We start from the raw sequence: 22,555 nt of genomic DNA, 5'->3' as shown, positions 1-22,555 counted from the left end.
AATACTTGTATTGTGCATCAATCACAATACCGTCCGCCTCCGTAGTGTAATGGTCAGCACGCTTGGCTACCGTTCTGGAGGTCCCGGGTTCGATTCCCAAGGGGGGTAAAATAAATATAAATATAAGTGATTTTTTCACTGATTTATTTATTCAATATTACCCTGGACTGGTACCAGAAGCGGAGGGCTGATCACCTTTCCTTCGTGTGTAAACGATATGATGCAGTGCCCTATGCACCATTGGGGTGCGGATAAGGGTTTTATTATGTATTTATTATTGTGGTTGATGAGTCCTATACTTCAGATTCCAATCGAGGGTACCATATTAAATATACGTTAAAGATAAAGAAAAAAAACTATGTAACTTCTACATATGATATTGTTATTCTTGGAATACTTGTTATCTTAAGGATAGCTTTTTCCAGGAGTAAATACGAAATTATTTTTAAGGCCATTTTTTTGTAAAAAATTGTTTTCAACGATATATCGTTGCTTTAGGGCACATTTGTACTTATTCCATTTTTCCCATAATTATGCTGATATTCGACTGCACGTTTTTACTTTCTACCTGCACCTACTATCTTTTTATTGATACCTTTTTAAAAATAGTTTTCTTAATTTAATGACTTTATGTACGATGGCAACTAGTTATAAAGTTTTATTGCATAATATTTAAAGTTCATTGGACCAAATGTGGATGTTTGATTTCGCTCGATTTGTTTCTGCGTTTTTGTTCTTATAGTTCTGTGAGTGTTTTTTCTATGTATGAGAGTAATTTTTGAATATGTATATAAATAATTTTTGAAAACTAAAAAAATAATGTACCTACCACAAAAGTGTTAACACCAAAATACATGAAGGTACTCGTATTTAGATTCACATCGCCTTCGAAAATAATGAGTACTTTTTTTTAATCACCTATATAGCGGAACTATGGAATGGATTTGCAAACATCTTACCTTTTTTAGAAATTACTACGTATTGGCTATTTTAATTATCCAAAATGTACGCTGCATACTCGTACGCTGAATCCATGTTAGATGTAATCGGGCACCATTAATGTGTTGACGCTTGGTTGACGATGTTATGGCTTTTCTAGAATCTGCATCGTAAATCGGATCGTGAATACGCTATTTTCCTTTCTGTTAACGGAATAAAGCAACTCAATCACTGGTCAATAGATAACGAGAACTTGTTATTAGATCAAGGTTCTTTCTTTGTTTACATACGTACGATCAAATTAATTACATATATTTTACATACCGTTGTTCTAATGAAATTTCCCTTCATAAATGAATAATTTGGTTACGAATCACGTTGTGGCCTCTGATTAGTCCTCAAGACTAGCTGAATAATTTATAAAAAAAATGTAATTATGTTTAAAATCTTCTTCTTCTTCATCTTGGTGTAGGCCTTGTGGCTTGTTTTAAGAGGGATTAGTCTCCTATGTCAAAAATCAATGTTAATTTTTATGTGACAATAACCCCTGAAATACGAATAAAACTCTATATTTTTAAAGACATCGCAGGTACTTTCGTATTGGTTAGTAAGAGTAATTATGAATTCAGGATAACCTTTACCTATTACCTTCGTAATTAAAAAAAAAATGCTACCTTGAAGATCATGTTAATTTTAAAAAAATCACTTATATTTTTACCGTACTCCACGTTATACGCACACATCATTTAAAAATTGAAAAACTTTTATTTTTATGAGGAAAAAAATAATTCATTGCAATTTTACTATTACGAATTCCATTGAAAATTATTCACCCACAAGTTAATGTTTTTTTTTCTCGGTTGAAGACGTTCAATGACAAATTCGGTAGTCATATTTGTAAGTTTTCTCTTGTGTCGCTCTATATAATACTTGTGCAGTCTGTGGACAAATTCCAACATATTGCAGATGGAAGTTGACTTTCTCTCAAAACCATACAAACGTCAATATTAATCTAATTATTGCGGTGATCTCATTTGACTACACGATTGTTTGCACTTTCAATGGTTTACGTACTTTTACAACATAAATTTTGTGTTGTTTCACCTACTTTCTTATGCGGCGTTTAATACTTTACCACTTAAAGACTTGTAGAGAAAATGGCGACATGAATTCTCGATACTCTTCAAAAATATTATCTGAATTTGCCCACACCTATCTGGTGCAATTTCCACTAAGTCCAACAGTCTGTTACCTCATTAAAAGCAATGACTTTTACCGTTTTTTATGATATTTGTCTTAACTTACTTAAGGTATAAACACATTATGCCTTTTTTTCTGTATCCAGGCGTATCACATTGTGAGTAATAGAATTTTTGTAATTTAAATACAACCCTTAGATTGTTAGATCTCACCAAGATTTTGACAAAAGGATCAAAACAATCACTACACCAGAACGTTAACACCACTATTCATATCCGCGCACATAAATATTGACCACATACGTTATTAGTCTGTCTGAAGATTAACATAAACTTAGGGTTTTTGCCAAAAGGTTGTCAAGGATCCGTGGTTTCGATCGGGTTTTAACCAATGACGTGAATTAAACAAAGGATTAAATCTCGGTGCCAGTTAATAGATACAATTTTGTTAATATCTGACCATAAGGTAAATGCTTTATATGTTAAAAATATTTGTAATAAACATAGCATAGTTTGTATTAACCCGTTCCTAGGAAATTATCATCGTTTATTATGTAAAAAAACGCATGGTTTGGAGATGTCTTTGTAGTGTATATTTTTTCAGACCATGCGTATCTTTATAGGCAGATTTACTAAAATACAACGACCTAATCTATTTGGCATTAGTAGTATTTTGCCGAAAAATGGTGGTTGTCATTTAATCAAAAAAACAATATGCACAATTAAAGTCAGTGACTGACAATCAAATTTGGAAATAACAGAAATATTTTAAAATATTTAAAGACAGCTTAATTATCAATGTTAAGTTTACAAGAATTATCAATGATAAGTTGTTTGTTAAATTAACTTAGTTTATTACGAGTTGCCGTGTTTAGAATAAGCTGACGCAGCTTTAATTAATTAACATTAATTGCTCGTACTTATGTGTGTTTCATAACCCCCTTAATATTAAATATTCATGTACGTGTAACGGGTTTTATGGTAGATAAAGTCATTTATTTTTATATAAACAGTTTTAAACTAACTACATATTGTTATATGTGTCTAAACAATTGTGGGTACAGCGTGAAGCGCATTTATTTCGCGAAGAATTTGCAAAAGATACGTGTTCATTGTACGAGTGTAAGAAAACTTTAATCAGTTTTTTCTCATACACTATGACCCTTTGCGAATTTTCTGGCACTGATATATATGATAGAAAAGAACAACTGTCTTGATACTGATAGTGGAATTTTGGAATGCATTTCATTATGATTTCCGAATTGTTTTACATTACCCTCTTTCGTTGTCTTTTCATTCTAATCTCTATCTCTGTCATTATCTCAATTACCCCAATTTCATTGTTTTGCTCTTTGGTTCTTTCATTTCGAGAAAAGTAATTCTTTCCATCTTGTCCCGTTTCGAGCATAGCGTGAATTGCATTTTTCAAATTGGTGTAATTTTTCATCGAGGCCGTTTTGATTATAAATATTACTTTTAAGTGAAGACGAATGATTCTTTTTTACATTCGTAACAATGTTGTACCACAAATTAGTTATTTATGGAACGAAGCATAGAAAAGGTTTTCCGGCGAACTGTGGGAAGATCGAGGACTATGGTTGATTTGTTCATTCCACACAGTTCATTTGAAACCCTTTGTTTCTTTCTATAAATAACTTTGATGATAGAACAAAATAGGCAACAAATTAAAATAAGTTTATGCTACTAAAAGTACCGCCATAATCGTTGCTTTGATATACTTATTGTATGCTATTTACATATAAAAATATTATAAACGTGCAAAATGTTAATGTAATTTTTATCCATTCTATAGATAAATTGAGCATCGAACATCTTGTAATAAAATCAAACATTTGTTTATCTCAAATATAATATATGACCGATGGCTCCTGTATATTGGTGATAATTACGAAAATTCTCACTAATTTATTTCGTGAATGGTCCCGAATTAACATTTTTGTATTTTATTCTCAATAACTTAATTCACGTTGAATGATGAGTTATTCTACTAAACCAAATATTCCCGAACTGTTTTGGTCTAGCGCCTTCCTATCCATATTTCTCGTCAATGAAATTGCCAAAATATCTCATCATACCGAAGGAAAAATAATAAACATATATCACTTACTACTCAGCCCTCCGTTTTGTTTTAGGACTTCTGTTTCATTTTTACTTTTTACTCCCTCTTGGACTTCCACATGCCCATTGGTTCATTAGATTTTTCTAAAAATGAACATTAAAATTGTTCATCACTACCTTTTTTTAGTTTTGCGCATAAATTACTCATCATTTGGGCATTGTCATTTGAAACGTGATTTTGATCACCTTATTTTCACGCTATTTTAGGATTTGTTGCCCATTTTTATAATTACCTTTATCACGTCATTTTAAAAGAAGCCCCCCTTTATCATGTTTTGAACTACAATAGATCGCGAGGTAATTTCTTATTTGTCATTAACTCAGCTCGTGCTGACGACACACAATGCCTGTTACCCGCTTATCTAGTATTTCCCACAAAAAGTACCTACACAAATAAACCAGTGGACACTGGCAACTCGGAATTCCGTTTCTGTAAGTGTTTTCAAATTCCTGGAAGCAGCCGAAATCCGTCGCACGAGCGAGATATCAGATCTGTCTGACGATTCCATTGTAATCTTTATCCCCTAATTATTTGCGGTGGATTCGTTGATTTCCGTGAAAATTCCCGTCACGAGTTCGAATCCCACCACTCTACCATATCGAAACCGGTGGGCATATCGAAACCGCAACTGCGTCTCGTTCACTTCCTCGAATAGTGCGCGAGAACGAGTGCGACAGAGATAAGAAAATAATTTCCGGTAAAAAATATATATGTATATAATGCGAATAATTCGCCCCGGATAAACTGGATTGATAAATTCATTAACGATTTTAATTGATTGATATGCACGCAATTTCCTTAGTTGTCGTGTTTTTTTCATCTACGACCGACGTTTACTCGTCCATAATCAATTAAATAAGGAATCCTAACCACGAAAAATCTTTCTTCTTTGAATTCTAACTCGTCGTTTTTCTAATTTGGTGACTTGATCACAGATTGATCGAGAATGGAATAGTAGAGAGAATTGAATTATAAATAGAAAAATAAATAATATGTTTTAGTGAGATCCCTTTAACACGGTGAAGCTCCCTTACGGTAGTATTTTATTAAAATGACGCTTTAATATTATCTTCATAATTATAGGTATATATATAAATTTAACATGTCTTGTGAGTAATAACTGCAAAAGTCTGTCATAGCGATAGGTACACATAAACGTTTATTTCACATAGTTATTCATAAAATGAGCATTAGTGACGTTTTATTGATAATAAATTGTCAATTTTATGGATCGTCTGATATACACAAGTTTTGAAATTGAAATGCAATTCCTGAAGAACCAATAAATTGAACTTTCATTTTGGGGATGTTTTTTTTTTAATTTGAAATTTCTACCTTGAGTATTGATGGTCAGATTCCAAATCCATTAGATTAATAATCTTTAATCTATCTCTATGCATGTTGCGTAAGTAGGTAGGTCCCTACTTTATTATTGTTAATTCGCTACTAATTTGGTCTGTACCAATCATTTCGGTTTTAATTATTATGACAATAATTATACACGGCGGATCACAATGTACAGTATCTAAGTAGACGTTATAGAAAAATAGCGTTGTCATTGAACTTTGTCAAATTGATTACAATTGAGCTTTTTCTCGCTTACCCGACTCAATTTATTTACAGTCTTCTACCTGTAGGTACCTACTTACTTGGAAAAAAACGTTCGTGACAATAATGTAGATAGAATTTCTTTTTTTCGGTTGATTTGTTTGCTATAGAACTCCTTGTTAGTATTGTATGAATACAAGGTTATACTCGTAAATGAAATCGAATATTGAATGATTCACATACAACACTTCCATAGGTTTAGAATTACATATGAACTATTGCACTACCGTGTTGTATTTATACAATCAAGACGATCTCAAGAGGCTGCGAGTCATACAAAACAGGTCGTTTAGAATAATTCTAAAAAAATACCAAATACGACAAGTAGAGGAAATGAGATGGGCGCTCAGTTGGAATGAAAGAAAACAATACTTATTTATAATGTTTTCCCATTTGTAAACGGTTTTATAAATTTTTAGTGCCAAAATATAATGAGTGATGTTTATAATCATGAAAGTGGAAAAAAATCTGGCTTTTTTTAATGTTTTGATTTTTGTAATTGTATTTATATTATTGTGGAATAGAGATATAAATGCTAGTTATTAATAAAATGTTGTTGTTATATAATAAAATGATGAATTACTCATATCGTATTGGATCGATACGTTTAAATTTGTTATTATCATAGAAAATTTGACTAAATCACAAGTTCCCAAACATTTTTTGTCTAGATTATTAAATTTTATTAATGTTTAATTAATGATAAAAAAATTAATTTTTATTAACAATACAAAACCACCAATTTTATGGTTTTCTAAATTTTTTATTTCCTTTAAAAATAAACGAATGACGAAAGAAATTATTACGGGCTCTTATATTTTATTCCTTTCATAAATTTACTAAAAATTGTGATTTTTTCCTCTCTCATAACCTGCGTTTTGATGATATACATTTTTTAGTGGTATGAACGCTGTATTATTTTACATACTTGCAAAATAGTGTAATAGTATTAGACAGACTGACATTCAATTATATATTTTATCAGATATTTACTTCCATCTGTTACCACGCCCCCAGAGTTCACCGAAGGCCTCAATCTTGACGCATTTACGGATATTAATCCACATAACAAGATGTTCAGCGGTCCATTACGACGGCGAGATGCAGACACCCATCCCACCTTGGGTACATAAAATTGCTAAATATTAGTGAAGTTGGTACGTGCCCACTAATGTATTTTATGCATCAACCTCTTAGGGAACTTATAGCACATTTCAACATACATAATTATTACCCTCCGATGACTTGTCAGATTTTTTAATCGTTCTTCTTATCCCTCCTTTCTTCTTGTACTCAAAAATTGATCGAATTTTGTTGCCATGCCTTAGAATAATTTATTACAATACGTATTTGACTCTAGATTCATACAATTATTGTATACTGCATATAGTATTATCATCTCAAGCAATTATGTCAATGAAAAAGTACTGTTGTTAACTTCAAATGCTTTTAAATATGAATTAATCAAATAAAACTCGAGGTAGAATTCTTCGGAAATATACAAATTGCGTATACGTATACTGAGACAGGGGCGTACATTCCATATTGGCAGAAAGCACTAAGTGCACAATTCCGACTTTACTCTACTGCCTACCCTGATTAAAAACTTTGTGCACGCCACCGAATTAAGGTTATACATCGGTGTTTGTATTAGTAAAGAATGATGGATATGATGTATTCAGTAATTTTCCTTGTTGTTTCTACTTAAATATTACGTATTTATTTAACATTTAATCAAGTATTTACATTTTTTATAGAAGTCAAAATAACGCTATATGATACGTGACTTGCTATGTGGTGCTAGAGGCGCAAGTTAGTGATATCCTGGACTATGTAATTTTTTTTACGATCCACTAGCTTAAGGAATCCACTAAGATGATTTTTTAATATTATTAAACATATTTTTACGACACGCGATCATAATTTGATGCTTAATCGAGTTTTTTTTAAATTCAGTTTAAAACATTATTTCAGAAAAAAAACATAACTTAACTTTTTATTCATCAATCGGCTCGTATGAAACTGGATTAATTGATGTGTTTTTGGTAGATAATACTGTTACAAGTTACAATAATAATGCCACCTTTTACAATTAAGTATTCAAAACGGTGTTTGGCTTCAAATTAAAATATAATTAGATTTTCTCCATAGATTATTAACGTTTAAACAACGTGAATTCTTCTTTTACCCATTTTCATCGTCTTTAAAAGTGGGGTTAATAATTTGTTGTCACGTTTGCGTATTGTTATATTTTTAAATCGTTAATTCCTATTAAGGTGTGGGAAAGTAGCTGCGCCGATTTTCCACGTTTTCGTGTCGTAATTATTTACTTGATTTGTCTCAAACGGATGCAAATTTGTTTCGAAAAAGAGAGTTAATATTTTATATAGATAAAATTTAAATTTACTGCGTGCAAACACAGCAGACTCTCGATATACCGGGACAGGATTAATCGGATAGCCGAATGATTATCCGGAATGTTTTGTACGTTGAAAATCATAGAATAAGTAAGTTACAAAATTAAAGGTAAGCCTTTTAATTATTGTCAAACACGTGATCGAGTGCATTATCATTTTACCTTTTTTTCTTTTATGAAACTAATAATGCTATTTATCATTTTTATTCTAATTTTACAAATTTTTCATACAAATGTTTTTCTTACAGTTTTTATAGGTCCTTGGCTTAACTGGAAAATCGACTATTTGGAAAATTTATTTAATATAGATTCCATTAAATCCGAAGTCAGCTGTGTACAATTTACACTAAATTTTCTTTTTGTGATAAATATGTTTATTTTATACGCATAATAAAACAACAACTATGTACAATATTTTATAAAAGTGGAAAAAACGTGGCAGTTTCACAAAGTATATGTACAAAACTAATATAAAAAAGGTTTATTTTATTACAATATTATACGTATCTCACGATTTTTTTAGAATGATATCCATGTTGTTTTACAAATAGCTTGTTAAAAAAAAACATCATCCGTTTTTTAGTGTTTAAATGAATGTTGCTAGCATTATGCTAAGCTTCATCAATATTCAGATATTATCCTACGTAGTTTGATTGTTCATAAACGAAATTATATAATAGTTGCAACATTATATTAGGTGATAGACCTTACATGAAGAGCTGAAGGAAGAACATTTTTAATCTTAAATTTATATTTTAAAATGTATATTGTGGAAATTATAACAAATGTTATGTGATGAAACATGTTTTAAATAAAACAAAGCTTTTGATCTTTTTACAATATGAGTTATAGAAAAATAATTAATATAAAATTTGATGTATGCTAATTATGATTCTCATCGAAAACAATCATTTTACAAAAACCAGTCGTGTTTTAAAATAACGTATAGTTTTGTATTGTTTAAGTAAATACGAATTGTTTTTTGTCAAAAATACGTGTAACAAAGTGTGGATTTATTGTGCTATCGATGGAGTAGTGTGTTATTCGGTCGACTCGCATTTCCCATAGGGTATGATTATTATCGGTAGGTAGATTGGCGCATACTCGATACTGGTACATAACTGTTTCCCTGCATCGGCTTCATTTTCCAATGCCCATTTATATGCAATCATTTCACACGATACCGTAAAGGCCTAGTTAGTGATGGTACACCCACTTACAGCGTAAACTGGTAGACGGGGTTCCAGCGATCGGCTATCGGCTATCGGCTATCGGCTGATGAAGCACCCGTCCTCTACTAGGTGACTCATGTTGGGTGCTGAGAGTAATTACTAGCCCTTGGGAATCATTTTTAATATTTAAGGCTCTACATCATGGGTGTCCAACATTTTCAGTAGCCGGGCCAGATATGAGATTTCCTACCGGGCCGTAAAACAAAATTTATTTTATTATTCAAAGCAAACAAGATAAGTACATATCAGTATATATATATATATATATATATATATATACTGATATGTATATATATATATATATATATATATATATATATATATATATATATATATATATATATATATATATATATATATATATATATATATATATATATATATATATAATATACATATACTTTTTAAACTTATTTGCATGTTTAGTCTCGTAATGCCGTTTAATGTTAATTTTTTTCAAGATAGAAACAGAATCATTGCATATATAGTTCAAAGTCCATCTGTCTTAAAAACTCCTCCTTAGTCCAAAGTTTTAACTACTTGACGCCATTGTGGGTCTTGAAATTGCCAGGATAGTGAAATACTCCCATAAATTGGATATTATACGAACTACGCACGATGGAATGTTCTTTTGGTGGTTTTGTGCACACTAAAGGAAAAAATGTGTGATTTGCTCCGCGGGTTGGACACCCTTGCTCTACATGCATTAAATGGCAACTGAATTTTATTTAAACCCAGGTAATTGATTTTTTTACTTAACACTTTTATCATGTACTGAAGAAAATAGATTTTCTTCGAAATAAATATATGGTATCGAATATACGAGTATTTCGAATCCGCGACTCCAGTTTCGCTGTCGAGTGTCTACCCAACTACGCCACGGCGCCTGTCTAAACACGATGAATGAAAACAAAGTAAATGATGAATGTTCAGGAGAGTATTGTTACCATACCACAATGTTAACAACGCTTTTAAAATACAAAATTTAATAATTATCTTTTAAATAATGTTTTAAGAGTTTAACCATCCCGATATTCAGAATAATACATGAATTAAAGTAATTTGAAGTGAGCGTGGCAGAGCAAAAATCCACCCGTCGACATGGTATATTTGTGATAAACCTAACGACGTTAATATCACACATTACCTTACTTTGTCTCTGGATGATTTGCTATTTCTCATATAAAATAATGACATAAATACGACATGTAGTCGGAAACTGTAAGTGCATCCTGCAGAGTGGCACGTCCGATATCCATCTCCCCGCGAAGTATGTTTTGGACCCGAACGTGTCCATTCGTTTTGCTTCCGCGGGCAATTATCGTAATTCTCCGCAGCTTTAGAACTGCCAATGGTGGCTGCGATTCACCATGCCCTGTGCTCAGTATTTCAACCAATCCAACCCGCGAGTAGGGGAATGCGCGCCATCATGGGCCACACGAAGGATTGTCGGTTGAAGAAGGTGCTTAAAATTAAATTATATTAAAAAAAGTGAATTTGAATTTTTCTTTTTCTCACTCAGAGACGTTTTGAATAGATACTAACTCGGCAAAATAAATTAATTTAAAAAAATAAACACTTGGATAATAAATATCACTTATTAAACTTTATTTCATTACATATGACTAGTTTCGAGACTACTTTATAGTTGTTTTTATCGACAGGTGATTACTAAAAATACAGTTTTACTAAAATTACATACTAACTGTCCATCAAACCCTCTTAGTTTTCCCCTCTACCTTCTTCCCTAAACTCCCTTTTTCCTTTGCCTTCCTTATAACCGTCAATTTGTAACTTGTGTTTTTTTTTAATGTTCAAGTACTATCTACCCTCTGATTGCAAACGCTATATAAGGCATCAAACGTTTTGACCAATATCACTAGTCTGTTTTTGGTTGGTTGTGAGAAATTCCTTTTTAGCGATAAGCCCGCCAATGTACTTATTTCTTTATGTACGTAAGGTTTTAATAAATAAATAAATATGAAACTAGTGTTTCATTTTAAAAATAATCAACATGTCTTTCCACAAAGTTAATGCCGAATCAATAAATGGTAAAGTACTCGTACATATTCTGCAGTCCCAATGCGGGTGTAACCTATGTCTACCTACGTCTCTGTTTATAAAAATCAGTTTTATTTTTTATGTCGATTTAGCTGAGGCTTCGAATGAACGAGTTTGTATTGTACATTTATTTGCGTATCAATTAAATGTGCGTTGGATAACTTGCAACAGTAAGTAATGTCTGAGGAAGAGAAGGAATTCCTTGGTTCATCTTGCCCGGTAGCCCATAATGCCCCGACTTTCCCTATTCGAACAATTTCGCCTCCTATAGGAACAATTTCGCATTCGGCCTGTTCCTTAATTGTGTAGCTTCGGATTCTCATGGACTCGCGCGCAGCTAAAGTTCATTCACGATAAAGATGCAATCTGACTACTAGAAACGTAACGTGAGCCGTAATAGCAGTTATTGGTGATCCGAGCACGCATTATATGCAATAATCCCACGGGATCAATACTCATTAGAAAAATATTTAGCCACGTCTATTACAACGAGATTACGCGCGTCCATTAACTGTAAGTGTCATTAATTCGGAATCTCAGTACGGGAATTAATGTGGTGATAAGTGGTTAGCCAATTTGACTTGGAAACATCTGGCCGGGTTCGAATTAACTGAACAAAAATGTTTTAAACGAGTTGAAATACTTTTTACTGTGCCAATCACACCAATTTCCTGGAGATTGATAACATTCAATTTATTTTACGCCTTCAGCAGGCTTTCACAAGGATGTGAATTTATATACAATTGTATTTTTATCCCTCGGACACTTTAAGTATTTGTAAAGGATCAGTAGCCCAACCATTTATTGTTTGGTTCTTCTTCTTCTTTGTCTGCCGTCTCTCCACTGCTGGATGTAGGCCTCTTCTATTTTTTTTTCCCAGACTCTCATTTGGGTTTTTCCCGTTCCACTTACTACCATCTTTTCTGTGACCGACTTATTCTTCTCTTGATGCCCCATGATCTTCATGACCATAGAATTCAGAAGTATTGTTTACATAGTGATCTGCAAATGTTTATTTTGCTTAAAGCGAGCACACAATAAATATTAGGTACTTTATTTTAGCCAAAGGAATTTCCGTTATCACGATTATTCGCGTGGACTGCACGTTGAGAATGCATTAACTAGACCAGAAGGTAGAATAGATTACTCAACGAAAGCACTTGTTTGTTTTATCAAGCTTTATTAATGGTCGGTTGTGGTCGTAAGTCCACATCGTAGTTTCACTATTCCCGTTCCAAGAATCGCTGGTACTCCTAGTGCATTTAATTATATTTATTGTTTTTAATTACCGTAGAATTTTACCATTCGTTTGTGTCTCTATTCGTGCATTTTAAAGTCAAATTTGACATTAAAAACTGATATTATTAATGTTTACAATTACAATGTTCGTAAAGCAATTGATTTTTGAATTTACTATCAATAACATCCTTCTTCTCTGGATTCTACTTAGTCATCAATCATCAATCGTCGTTTTGACCCCGAAAAATGGCGTACTAACGTCAAAATTGACATTATATGACTTTGATATTATGTTGGTTATATTTTTAATATGTATCTAATGTGTCACTTAAATGGTGCAGCAAGTAAGTACATATTATAAATACATGCTAAATAAACAATCATCTGGGATCTGGAATGCTTTGATCTAACCTGCTGATTTATTTTATTTATTTATGTATGGAATTATTGATTTAGTAATCGTTCTGGATGGAATTGTGCGAATAGCGAAATTTCACTCTATATTGCCAAAAAACATCGAATTGTATCGCAGTGTGGTCTAACATTTGTGATTTTAACATTCCTTTTACTTGGTGCATATAAAAGTGTATTTTCATAAATTTTGTATACTTATTCAACAATTTTAGCATATAATTATGACAGTTTTATACATAAATTACTGCAGAATCGTTAAATTATTATGAAAGTGTATGGAATCGTATGTTATACATATATCATAATAACCGTAGTATTTATAAGGAAGTATAATATTTAGTTTAATATCATCTCGTGTTGAGTCTCACGAAGGTTCTGAACTAGACATTGCGAAGTTTATGCAAGACATGAATAGTATTAACCGACAGTCACGGAATTATTACCTACATGGCCATTGTACAGGGTGTGACTGAAAACATGGAGAGACTGAATAGTGTAACTTAAAAAATGGTACTTACATAAAATAAAAACAGTCTGATTAACTAACTTACAGAGAGCATAGAACGTCATGCTATTCTGTCTGCATCCTCGCCTCTTTCACATTTATGTATCACCTCTTATATACCTGCCGATTATCCTAATTACTGACTTGTCCGCATTTAAACTTTTCTTGTATTTGATTGTATGCAATCTTCTTGAGTCTTCCTTGGATTCTGCTTTCAACTACATTGATGTATCGTGGATTCGATTTGTTCTTTCTTTGCTCCACATGTCCGAGTTATCTTAATACATCTTTCTTAATTTTATTCCTTGCATTTTTTCCATATATTACTATTTGAACATCACTGCAATAATAGATAACGAGACCGAATGACATTATTTTTTATGATTTCAACTTACCTACAGTAACAATTTATTGATAGTTTTATTTTATTTTATTTTTTCGTTTTTTATTCACTTTATGGATAATGAAAGCATATTATGTTTGCCATATTAGCAAGTAATAAACGTATGGCTGTTTTGTATGATTTATTTATGCGGTATAAAAAATATAAGCATTATTTTTAGCCATATTTTCGATACAATCATTTCATAATTTTTTTTAAACATCCTGTATTATTTTTTACTGTTATGTACTTAGCATCACGATTTTACGTGAATGTATTAAATGAAATGTCTTTTAAAATGGTGACAAGAGACAGGAGTTATATTTTATGTATTTTACAAAAAAAACTTGTACTTTAAATTAGTACTGTATTTTTTTATAAGATTAAGAAATAGTTGATGCAGTATAGTAGTTGTTTGAAGAGTAATAATATATTGAAATTAAAATAATCAACGCAGTAAAAAGTCTTTAAACAAAAAAATACAAAAATTATCTTAATCTTTTTGAACGATGTTTAATCAAGTTTAAAATCGCCTTTAAAATATGGATATTTAAAATTACCTACAAAAGGACATTTTTACGCGCGCTACGAAAGCCGTGACGTAGCAATCGTTGTGTTTGCAATTGTTCACAATACTTCATACAATCCCTTTTGTAGGGGGAGCCAACAATATATTTTAGTTGGAAGTCTTTACATACGGTAAAGTGGTGAAAAGACGCCTGGTAAGGGAGCAACAATTGTGTTGTAATTTTTTCAAGCTGTTACGTATGCCCATATTTTAAAACAGAAAATTATAAATGAAAATATATTTTTATGCATTTAAAGCTACATTTTAGAATCGAAAAAATATGTCATAAATATTCATTGTCTTTACGACGGTATCCCAGATATAAGAGATATTATCGCAATAATCAAATATTTTCTGATAACAGTACTCATCAATTACGTCAACACGTTTTGAAAAATAAAAATTTGTTATGTAAATTATTAAAATAAATGTATAGTTAGAGTTTATGGGTTATAATCTTTCATTGATGCTGCATAATATAATCGTTAAATTACATATTTTTAACTCCGTCGTATTTTGTTCACTTGTCCCAGTCATTTCTCCTAACACTGACACTTATCTGGCGTACTAGGCGCCAAAGGGGCAACTGATGTTTTTTTTTAAGTAGGTATATTGTTTCATATTGTGACACATATACATAGTATTGTTGACAGAATTTTGCAAGAGACGGTAAATACATCACGGCTGTCCAAACTTAAAACACAGTAAGGGACATTTTTTGTGAAAAACTTTTTTTTAAAACTTTTTCTTTTTTTTAAATGTTCCTTACTGTGTTTTAAGTTTGGACAGCCGATCATTGTTGTATCTACTATATTCATAGAGAAAGGTGTGTTTTTTTAAAGACTGTAACTAACAAACATGCAAAGAAAATCTTAAAATACTAAATATTGTGACTAACTATAGCTTTAGCCTTATAAAATTAAATTCTTTTGCATTCACAATATATTATTACATGTACAAAAAAATCTAAAATATTAATACAAAAAAAGATCCCACAAAGGCATGGCCTGTATGTGGGTATACAATATATGTTAGGTTATAATAAAATATATATTAGTAACATGTTATTTTTATGTTTCAATCGGGAATATACTGTAGAACTTCTTTTATCAAGACTAATTGGAGATCAACATAGACCGGATATCAAAAAATCCAGATTTTTTACTATTTAATTATATGTTTCTCATATTATTTTTTGACATCTCATCAAAGATGAAGAAGAATATGGAAGTCTGGGCATTTACGGGGCTGACGACCGTCATAGGCTGGTTTAAGTGATTTTTTAACACACCTGTAACATTCACCAATTCTACCCATTTTATATATATATATATATATATATATATATATATATATATATATATATATATATATATATATATATATATATATATATATATATATATATATATATATATACATATATATATATACATATATATATATAAATATATATATATATATATATATATATATATATATATATATATATATATATATATATATATATATATATATATATATATATATATATATATATATTATATATATATATATATATATATATATATATATATATATATATATATATATATATATATATATACATATATATATATATATATATATATATATATATATATATATATTTATATATATATATATATATATATATATATATATATATATATATATATATATATATATATACATATAAATATATATGTATATATAATCATTTGATTTTTATTATAAACATATTTAAATTTGAAATTTTCAATAATGGGTCCTTAACGTATTTTACATAGATAACATGACCGAATGGCTGGGTTATTTTGGTTCTACCCATCTCAGTTATCTGTTTTTTTTTCAATCATTGGTTTATTTAATTACTTAATAGATAATGAGTTAAATAGCTTTATCCTTAGCTTTATGTTGTACAAGTTTTTTTTATTTTTTATTAATTTGTGTCTTTTTTCTTAATATACATATCGCTCCCTCCTTTCAAGAACGTCATAAATAAAAAAACTTGATTTTTCAGGAGAACGTTTTTAAAGTTCAAACATAAAATACAATGTATTAAAAATAAATATCAAGCCACTTATTTAACTTTTTACTGTGCAACAGATCTTTTTAGGTAAAACCTTAATATTTTTTCTCCATTCGAAAAATATTTAGCATATTTAAAAAAATTAAAATTAAACATTAAACAACACCCTTTCTTCAAAATGCAAAAATAACACTTTCTGCCCTGTAGCAGGTAAATATTATGTTAAAAATATGCCGCTTTTGCTGGGATATAGTACATTTTCTGGGCATTACGAAAACATGCACAACTCGAAATTGACGATTTTTGATTTATGACGTTCTTGAAAGGAGTGAGCGATATGTGTAATATATAATATACAATAATTATTTATCTGGTTCGTTTCGAATGTAGATGCCCCTTCTGTGCGTAGCAAGTCTGTAATTTTTATGTTTTGGTTGTTTCATAGGCCGTAATTTGCCTAAGCCTACTGTACGTAGTTTATTAGGCCTCCAGTACTTTACTGGCGGATAAATCGTTATTACAGCGATGAAAGTATTTTCATATTACAGTTGTAAAACAAAACCCAGCGGTGCCGACACAAATAGCATCAAAATCATGTCAACTGCGATTATTTTCTTTTTTTTCATTGTTTACGGTAAATTTCTTCTTGGCGCTAAAATGGAACTAGAATCCATGCAATGAACCAGATGTAAATCTTCAGAAACGTCATGGTTATTTTGAGACAAAAAATGTGTTTTATGTTTAAAATTCACTTGCATTTTATTTGTGTTATAATATTTTTAAATAGAAGAAGTTTATTGTAAAATCACATCACTCCTTTTATTCAATTGGTTTATTTTGTTTCGGGCCAAAATATTCCATCAAAACGTTAATGTGGCTCGTCATCAAAAAGTTTTTGAGACCTAACATCTGAGGGGAGTCTTAACTTTTGTGTTGATCATAAACTCATCGCAAAGATAAAAAAATACTTATTTTTATACCAAAATCAAATTAACATTACAAGCTTTACTCCAAAATAACAAATGCGATCTCAAACCGCTTGTAAATGACTTAATATAAACATAAATACTACCGAAAACCAAAATATTGTGAATAAATTAACTGATCAAATTATAAGCTAAAATAAAATTGAAAAAGATGTTTTCAAGCGTTTCTTAAGTATGTGAAAATAATCCAAGATTCAGGACCTCAGTAACAAATGAAAGAGTCTCTGCTTAATTAAAGCTTTCCTCATCTCACCATATATGTTTATAGCAAACCCATGCATACTGTGTTACGATTTTGATCAATATATCGAGACGTTTCAAGAATTTGAGTAGTCTAGTTGTCAATCATGGCAAGAATTTGTGAATATTACACGTAATGTACAGTGATCATTTAAACCAGCCTATGACGGTCGTAAGCCCTGTGAATGGCAAACTGTAACGTAAAAAAAAATACAAATGACGAACCCAATGTTTTTATTATAGCAATGTCTATCAAAGCCTTAAAAAATCATGACATTATTATACCTTAGATAAACTTAGATGAAACGTTCAGTTTTTATTTTATTGATATTTCTCGTTACTGATAGCTTTAGATAGATTAAATTAACTTCGTTAATACGTTAGCAAAAGTGTGTATTGAATTTATCGTCTTGTTCGATAGTTAGAACAACTTTCCGTTTTTTCTAAGGCAGACCTGCAAACCATCTGCCGCTTCTTATCTCCGTAATGAATTACTTACATAACAGTTCGTAAGCGGCGAGTACACGCCACCTACTGTTAGAATATTTTCAGTATATATGGTACATCTAGTATGCACCACCGAAGGTAGCTGTCCGCAGCCGAACGCATGGCCACTGGGTCTATAGGCAAGCATGCTACCGATCCGGTTATTAAATAACATTTACATTTATCGGTTCAATAAGAAAACTGTAATTTTCTCCCGTAAAGCGCGCCTACAACGAAATAACATACGTTTAGTGAGAAATCTTCAGCATCTCACCCAGATTTCATCTGTGGTAACGCTTTGCACTTCATTATTAAACGAAACAAACTTATACTCATAATATTTTGAGTGTGTCCAAATTTTTGTTCACTTATTTTGAACTTACTCCACATATTTTCTTTATGAAGGTTTCTGTTATTAAAAACTAATTTCAATCACAGTTTTCGCCAAATACGTATCATTCAAAAGATATTTTCAATTGAAGCATAAGTATTTACTTTCGAAATTTGAGTAGTGTGGTTGTCAATCATGGGTAAAAATTTCAAACCCTTATCCGCACCCCAACGGTGCATAGGGTACTGCATCATATAAACGCAATGTTATATTGATCGTTAACACATGAAGGAAAGGTAATCAAGCCTCCGTTTCAGGTACCAGTTCAGGGTAGTATTGGATAAATATTAGAGTGAAAAATATTTGTATTTATTAAACCCCCCCCCCCCTGGGAATCGAACCCGGGACCTCCAGAACAAAGAAAAATGTTACACAATGTATAAAGTGATTTAGTTAATCCAGCCAGTGACATGTCGTTAGCTCTATTAATTGTCAGACATCCATATTCTTCATATTTGTTTAAGAAATAAATAATAATAAAAAATCTTGAAAGACTCGTGATTAATATTTCAGTGTCCGGTCACATCCCTAGGGCTCTAAAACTGTTTTTAATTAAAGTTTTACTCATATTATTTTTTGACATCTCATCAAAGATGAAGAAGAATATGGAATAAGAAGAATTGGAGATAATCCAGATTTTGTGAACAAGTATTTGGACACACTCAAAATGTTGTAAAGTTTTACTCGGTAAATACCACTATTTTATGGTGAGATGAACATAAAATAGTGGTAGTTATGGTGAACATAGATATTACCGCAATGTGACTGTCTAATAAATTAATGAAACTCTAAAACGGTGTTTTCTCTTATAATATGTATTAGGGATCTGCGCGTTAAATTTATAAGCACCCTGACATTTCACGATCGGTCAGTGGTAATGCGTTGAGAACGTTAGGATGTATGTATTCCGAGAACTCTTTCCAACTCCCTGGTGCGAAGTAGACTCGGGAATGGCCCGATGATTTGTGGACCACATGAGCTCAATTACTCTCTTGTGGTGGAGAAAGTCCAGAATGAGTTTCTGAGATATGTCTACATGAAAGTGTACAGTATAGTACTGTACCCTGGCTGTTCACCACCGAGCTTATCCGGGGCACGTTTGGCTACAATAGTTTGGGGAATGTGTATTTTATTACTGATTGTTTTGCCGTATGACTGGTAGTCCTGAAATTACACAGATTTGTTGACATGCTCCTGATAGTTACCGATGGCTAAAGTAATGCCACGATATTAACAATATTACTTTGGATATGGATCTTTCCCATATTATTCATTGATTTGGCATTAACGCTGTTGAGTAACATGATGATTTTAATATAAAAGTAAAACACTCGTATAAAACCTTTTTTAGTTTATTGATCGATGTAAACACGACTAATTTTGAAAACTACGGACGTTCTCATCAATAGGTGAAAATACAAACTTGAAATACAAATTTTGTATTTTCATCTGTTGATGAGGACGTCTGTAGTTCTCGAAGTTAGTCGTGTCGAAATAAACTCAAAAAGTGGTCTTATACGAGTGTTTTTTTTAATACCTAAATATATTCCAAATCACAAGAACATGGACAATGAAACTAACACAAACAGTTCGAAACTGAGAGAGTGCTGTGATAATTATTAAAAAAAAAAAAAATTCTAATAATATAATATTGGTAATTTAAGTATTCATAAATATGTATTTTGTTAATCCCTTAATTTTAACCATTATTCAATACGAAGATACAAAGAGTCTTATATTCGTTACTGAAGTTTAATTTCACCTTGTCAATGGAAATTCGCATATTTTGATTTACAATGAATTTATTACATTCAAAGAAAAAATATTTATGAATCATTTTATTAAAAACACCAATTCTCGCCCTAGAGGTGATTTCTCACGAAAACGGCGATACATAAATGGTCTAATAAATAAATAAATAAAATTCTGGTGTAATTATTAATTCTTAAAAGTAATACCCTAAAAATACATCAAGTGTTAAAAAATACTAAATATTGATTTATATATGTATATATTTTTTTAATAAGACAAAAATTAAAAAAATCAATGTGGGAACTGTTAAAATCCTTTTTAACTTTATTTTACTACCAGCAAACTTTTCATCATCTTCAAAATTGTACTACATATTTTTATTATTGTAATTCGACGAATGTGTGAAGAAATAGTCGTCAAACAAATTCATATAAGGCAAATGTAGTTGTAAAAGCATAAGAATCCAAAAACTTTGCACGATCAATCACTTCAAATATTTGAAGAAAGACAATTCAGGAATTCTTATCGGGCGTGTATGAGGAGATGCTTGGATATGGAATAGGTGAAAATGTTTGTAAAGACAGAGTGGTGTAGCGATTCATCATTTCTGCCTACCCCTGCATTGAAGCAGTGTAATAATTAATTATTTTTATTTAACGTATATATTTTCAGTAAAAAACAATAAATTTTCATAAAATCTCACATTTTAAAATGTTAAATAGTTTTCATTTAATATAACCAATATTACCCAAGTATACCAAATCTCTTCAAAATCAAATTTAAAATTCCATTTGCAAGCTTGCAGGATTTTTCTGTATTTACTTCTTGCAATACTCTCTCGGTTACTGAAACCCTGAAAAACGGATTATTTTAAATGACTCACCTCGTTTTTCGTTTCCGCGGCTAATTGCACTTCCTCCTTAAGCGGTTTCTCTCTCAGGTCCATGTCTCCCTCTCTCGTCCTGCCCTCCGTGGTGACCTCCGACCCCGCCGCCGCCTCCGCGGGCACGTGCTGCGTCACCTTGGCCAGCTCTGCCAACGTCACTTTCTGTCCTGGAGTCGACTGACTCTGAGAAACACTGCTGCTCGCAGCTTCCGTACTCTCTGGTTGCTTCGTCTTGTACAGACTCGTCGGAGGGTTCGTCTTGGTCGTGATGACGCTAGGGTGGATCGTGTAATGTTTGTGCGTCGTCTTTGTACTGCCGTAGGTCGTTTCTTGTTTCGTCACGGGTCGCGCGGTGGTCTGTCTCTGGGTAGATTTAATAGACTGCGTGCTACTCGACTGACTAACTTTTTGCGACGATTTTATTTTAGGCGTCGATGTGGTCGTGCGCGAGGATGATTTCCTTTTGCCGGATGCGGTCGTCCCTTTCTTCGTAGACCCTGTCGCCCTCCCTTCGTCTAAAGTCACGGAAAACATCCCTTCTGTACCGGCAGAAGTCGTTTCATCGTTGTACGCTATGGTCATGGGGGTAGTTTCGACTACCTTTTCCGTTACTTGTGTTTGTGAGGTGGTTTGCAAATCTGCTAATTGTCTTTGTGCTTTGAAATGTTTCGACACTTTCGCTTGCCGCGACGCTGGGAAGAAATAGTCTACGAACGACATGGATCTCGAGTTTCGTCTGTATTGCGAGGGGATGACGGGACCGGGGTTGGGGCCGGTGCTGGCATACTCGCGCACCACTTCCTCGGCGACGCCGCGCCCGGAGCGCTGGGCTCCGGTCTGGGCGAGGAGGAAGAGCGCCGCGAGAGCTAGAGTGAGGTACGCCATGGTTCGTCGGGTATCGCGGCACAACCGTTCGCGGTTAGGCGCGCAGCTAACTGAGGGCAGAAGAGTTGCCTCGACTCCGCCGAGACTCGACCTCCCTCCCCTTTCTCCGACTCTCACCGCGTCTCCTCCCTCGCCGCTCTTCAGTCGCGGAAAATTCACTCGGATATTTCGTAAAT

The 22,555-nt window shown here is 32.1% G+C and overlaps 2 protein-coding genes across 2 annotated transcripts in view; one reads left to right on the top strand and one right to left on the bottom strand.

Moving 5' to 3' along the window:
* The window catches only part of dsx-c73A (doublesex cognate 73A), a 106,801-nt gene extending 84,376 nt beyond the window's left edge, over window positions 1-22,425 (bottom strand). The window contains exon 1 of the mRNA XM_088258904.1: window positions 21,492-22,425. Within this exon, the coding sequence (XP_088115030.1) occupies window positions 21,492-22,379 (888 nt within the window). The 5' untranslated portion in view covers window positions 22,380-22,425. The remainder of the gene's footprint in view (window positions 1-21,491) is intronic.
* LOC148310109 (elongation factor-like GTPase 1) overlaps window positions 1-22,555 on the top strand; it is a 237,607-nt gene that overhangs the window by 93,384 nt on the left and 121,668 nt on the right. The gene's annotated exons all lie outside the window — the stretch shown is intronic.

Source organism: Brachycentrus maculatus, unplaced genomic scaffold (genome assembly GCF_059751285.1).
Source record: "Brachycentrus maculatus isolate JH-2025_06_01 unplaced genomic scaffold, ASM5975128v1 h1tg000105l, whole genome shotgun sequence".
Taxonomy (NCBI): Eukaryota; Metazoa; Arthropoda; class Insecta; order Trichoptera; family Brachycentridae; genus Brachycentrus; species Brachycentrus maculatus.
Note: the sequence above shows the minus strand (reverse complement) of the source record. Positions and strands in the feature narration are given on the sequence as shown.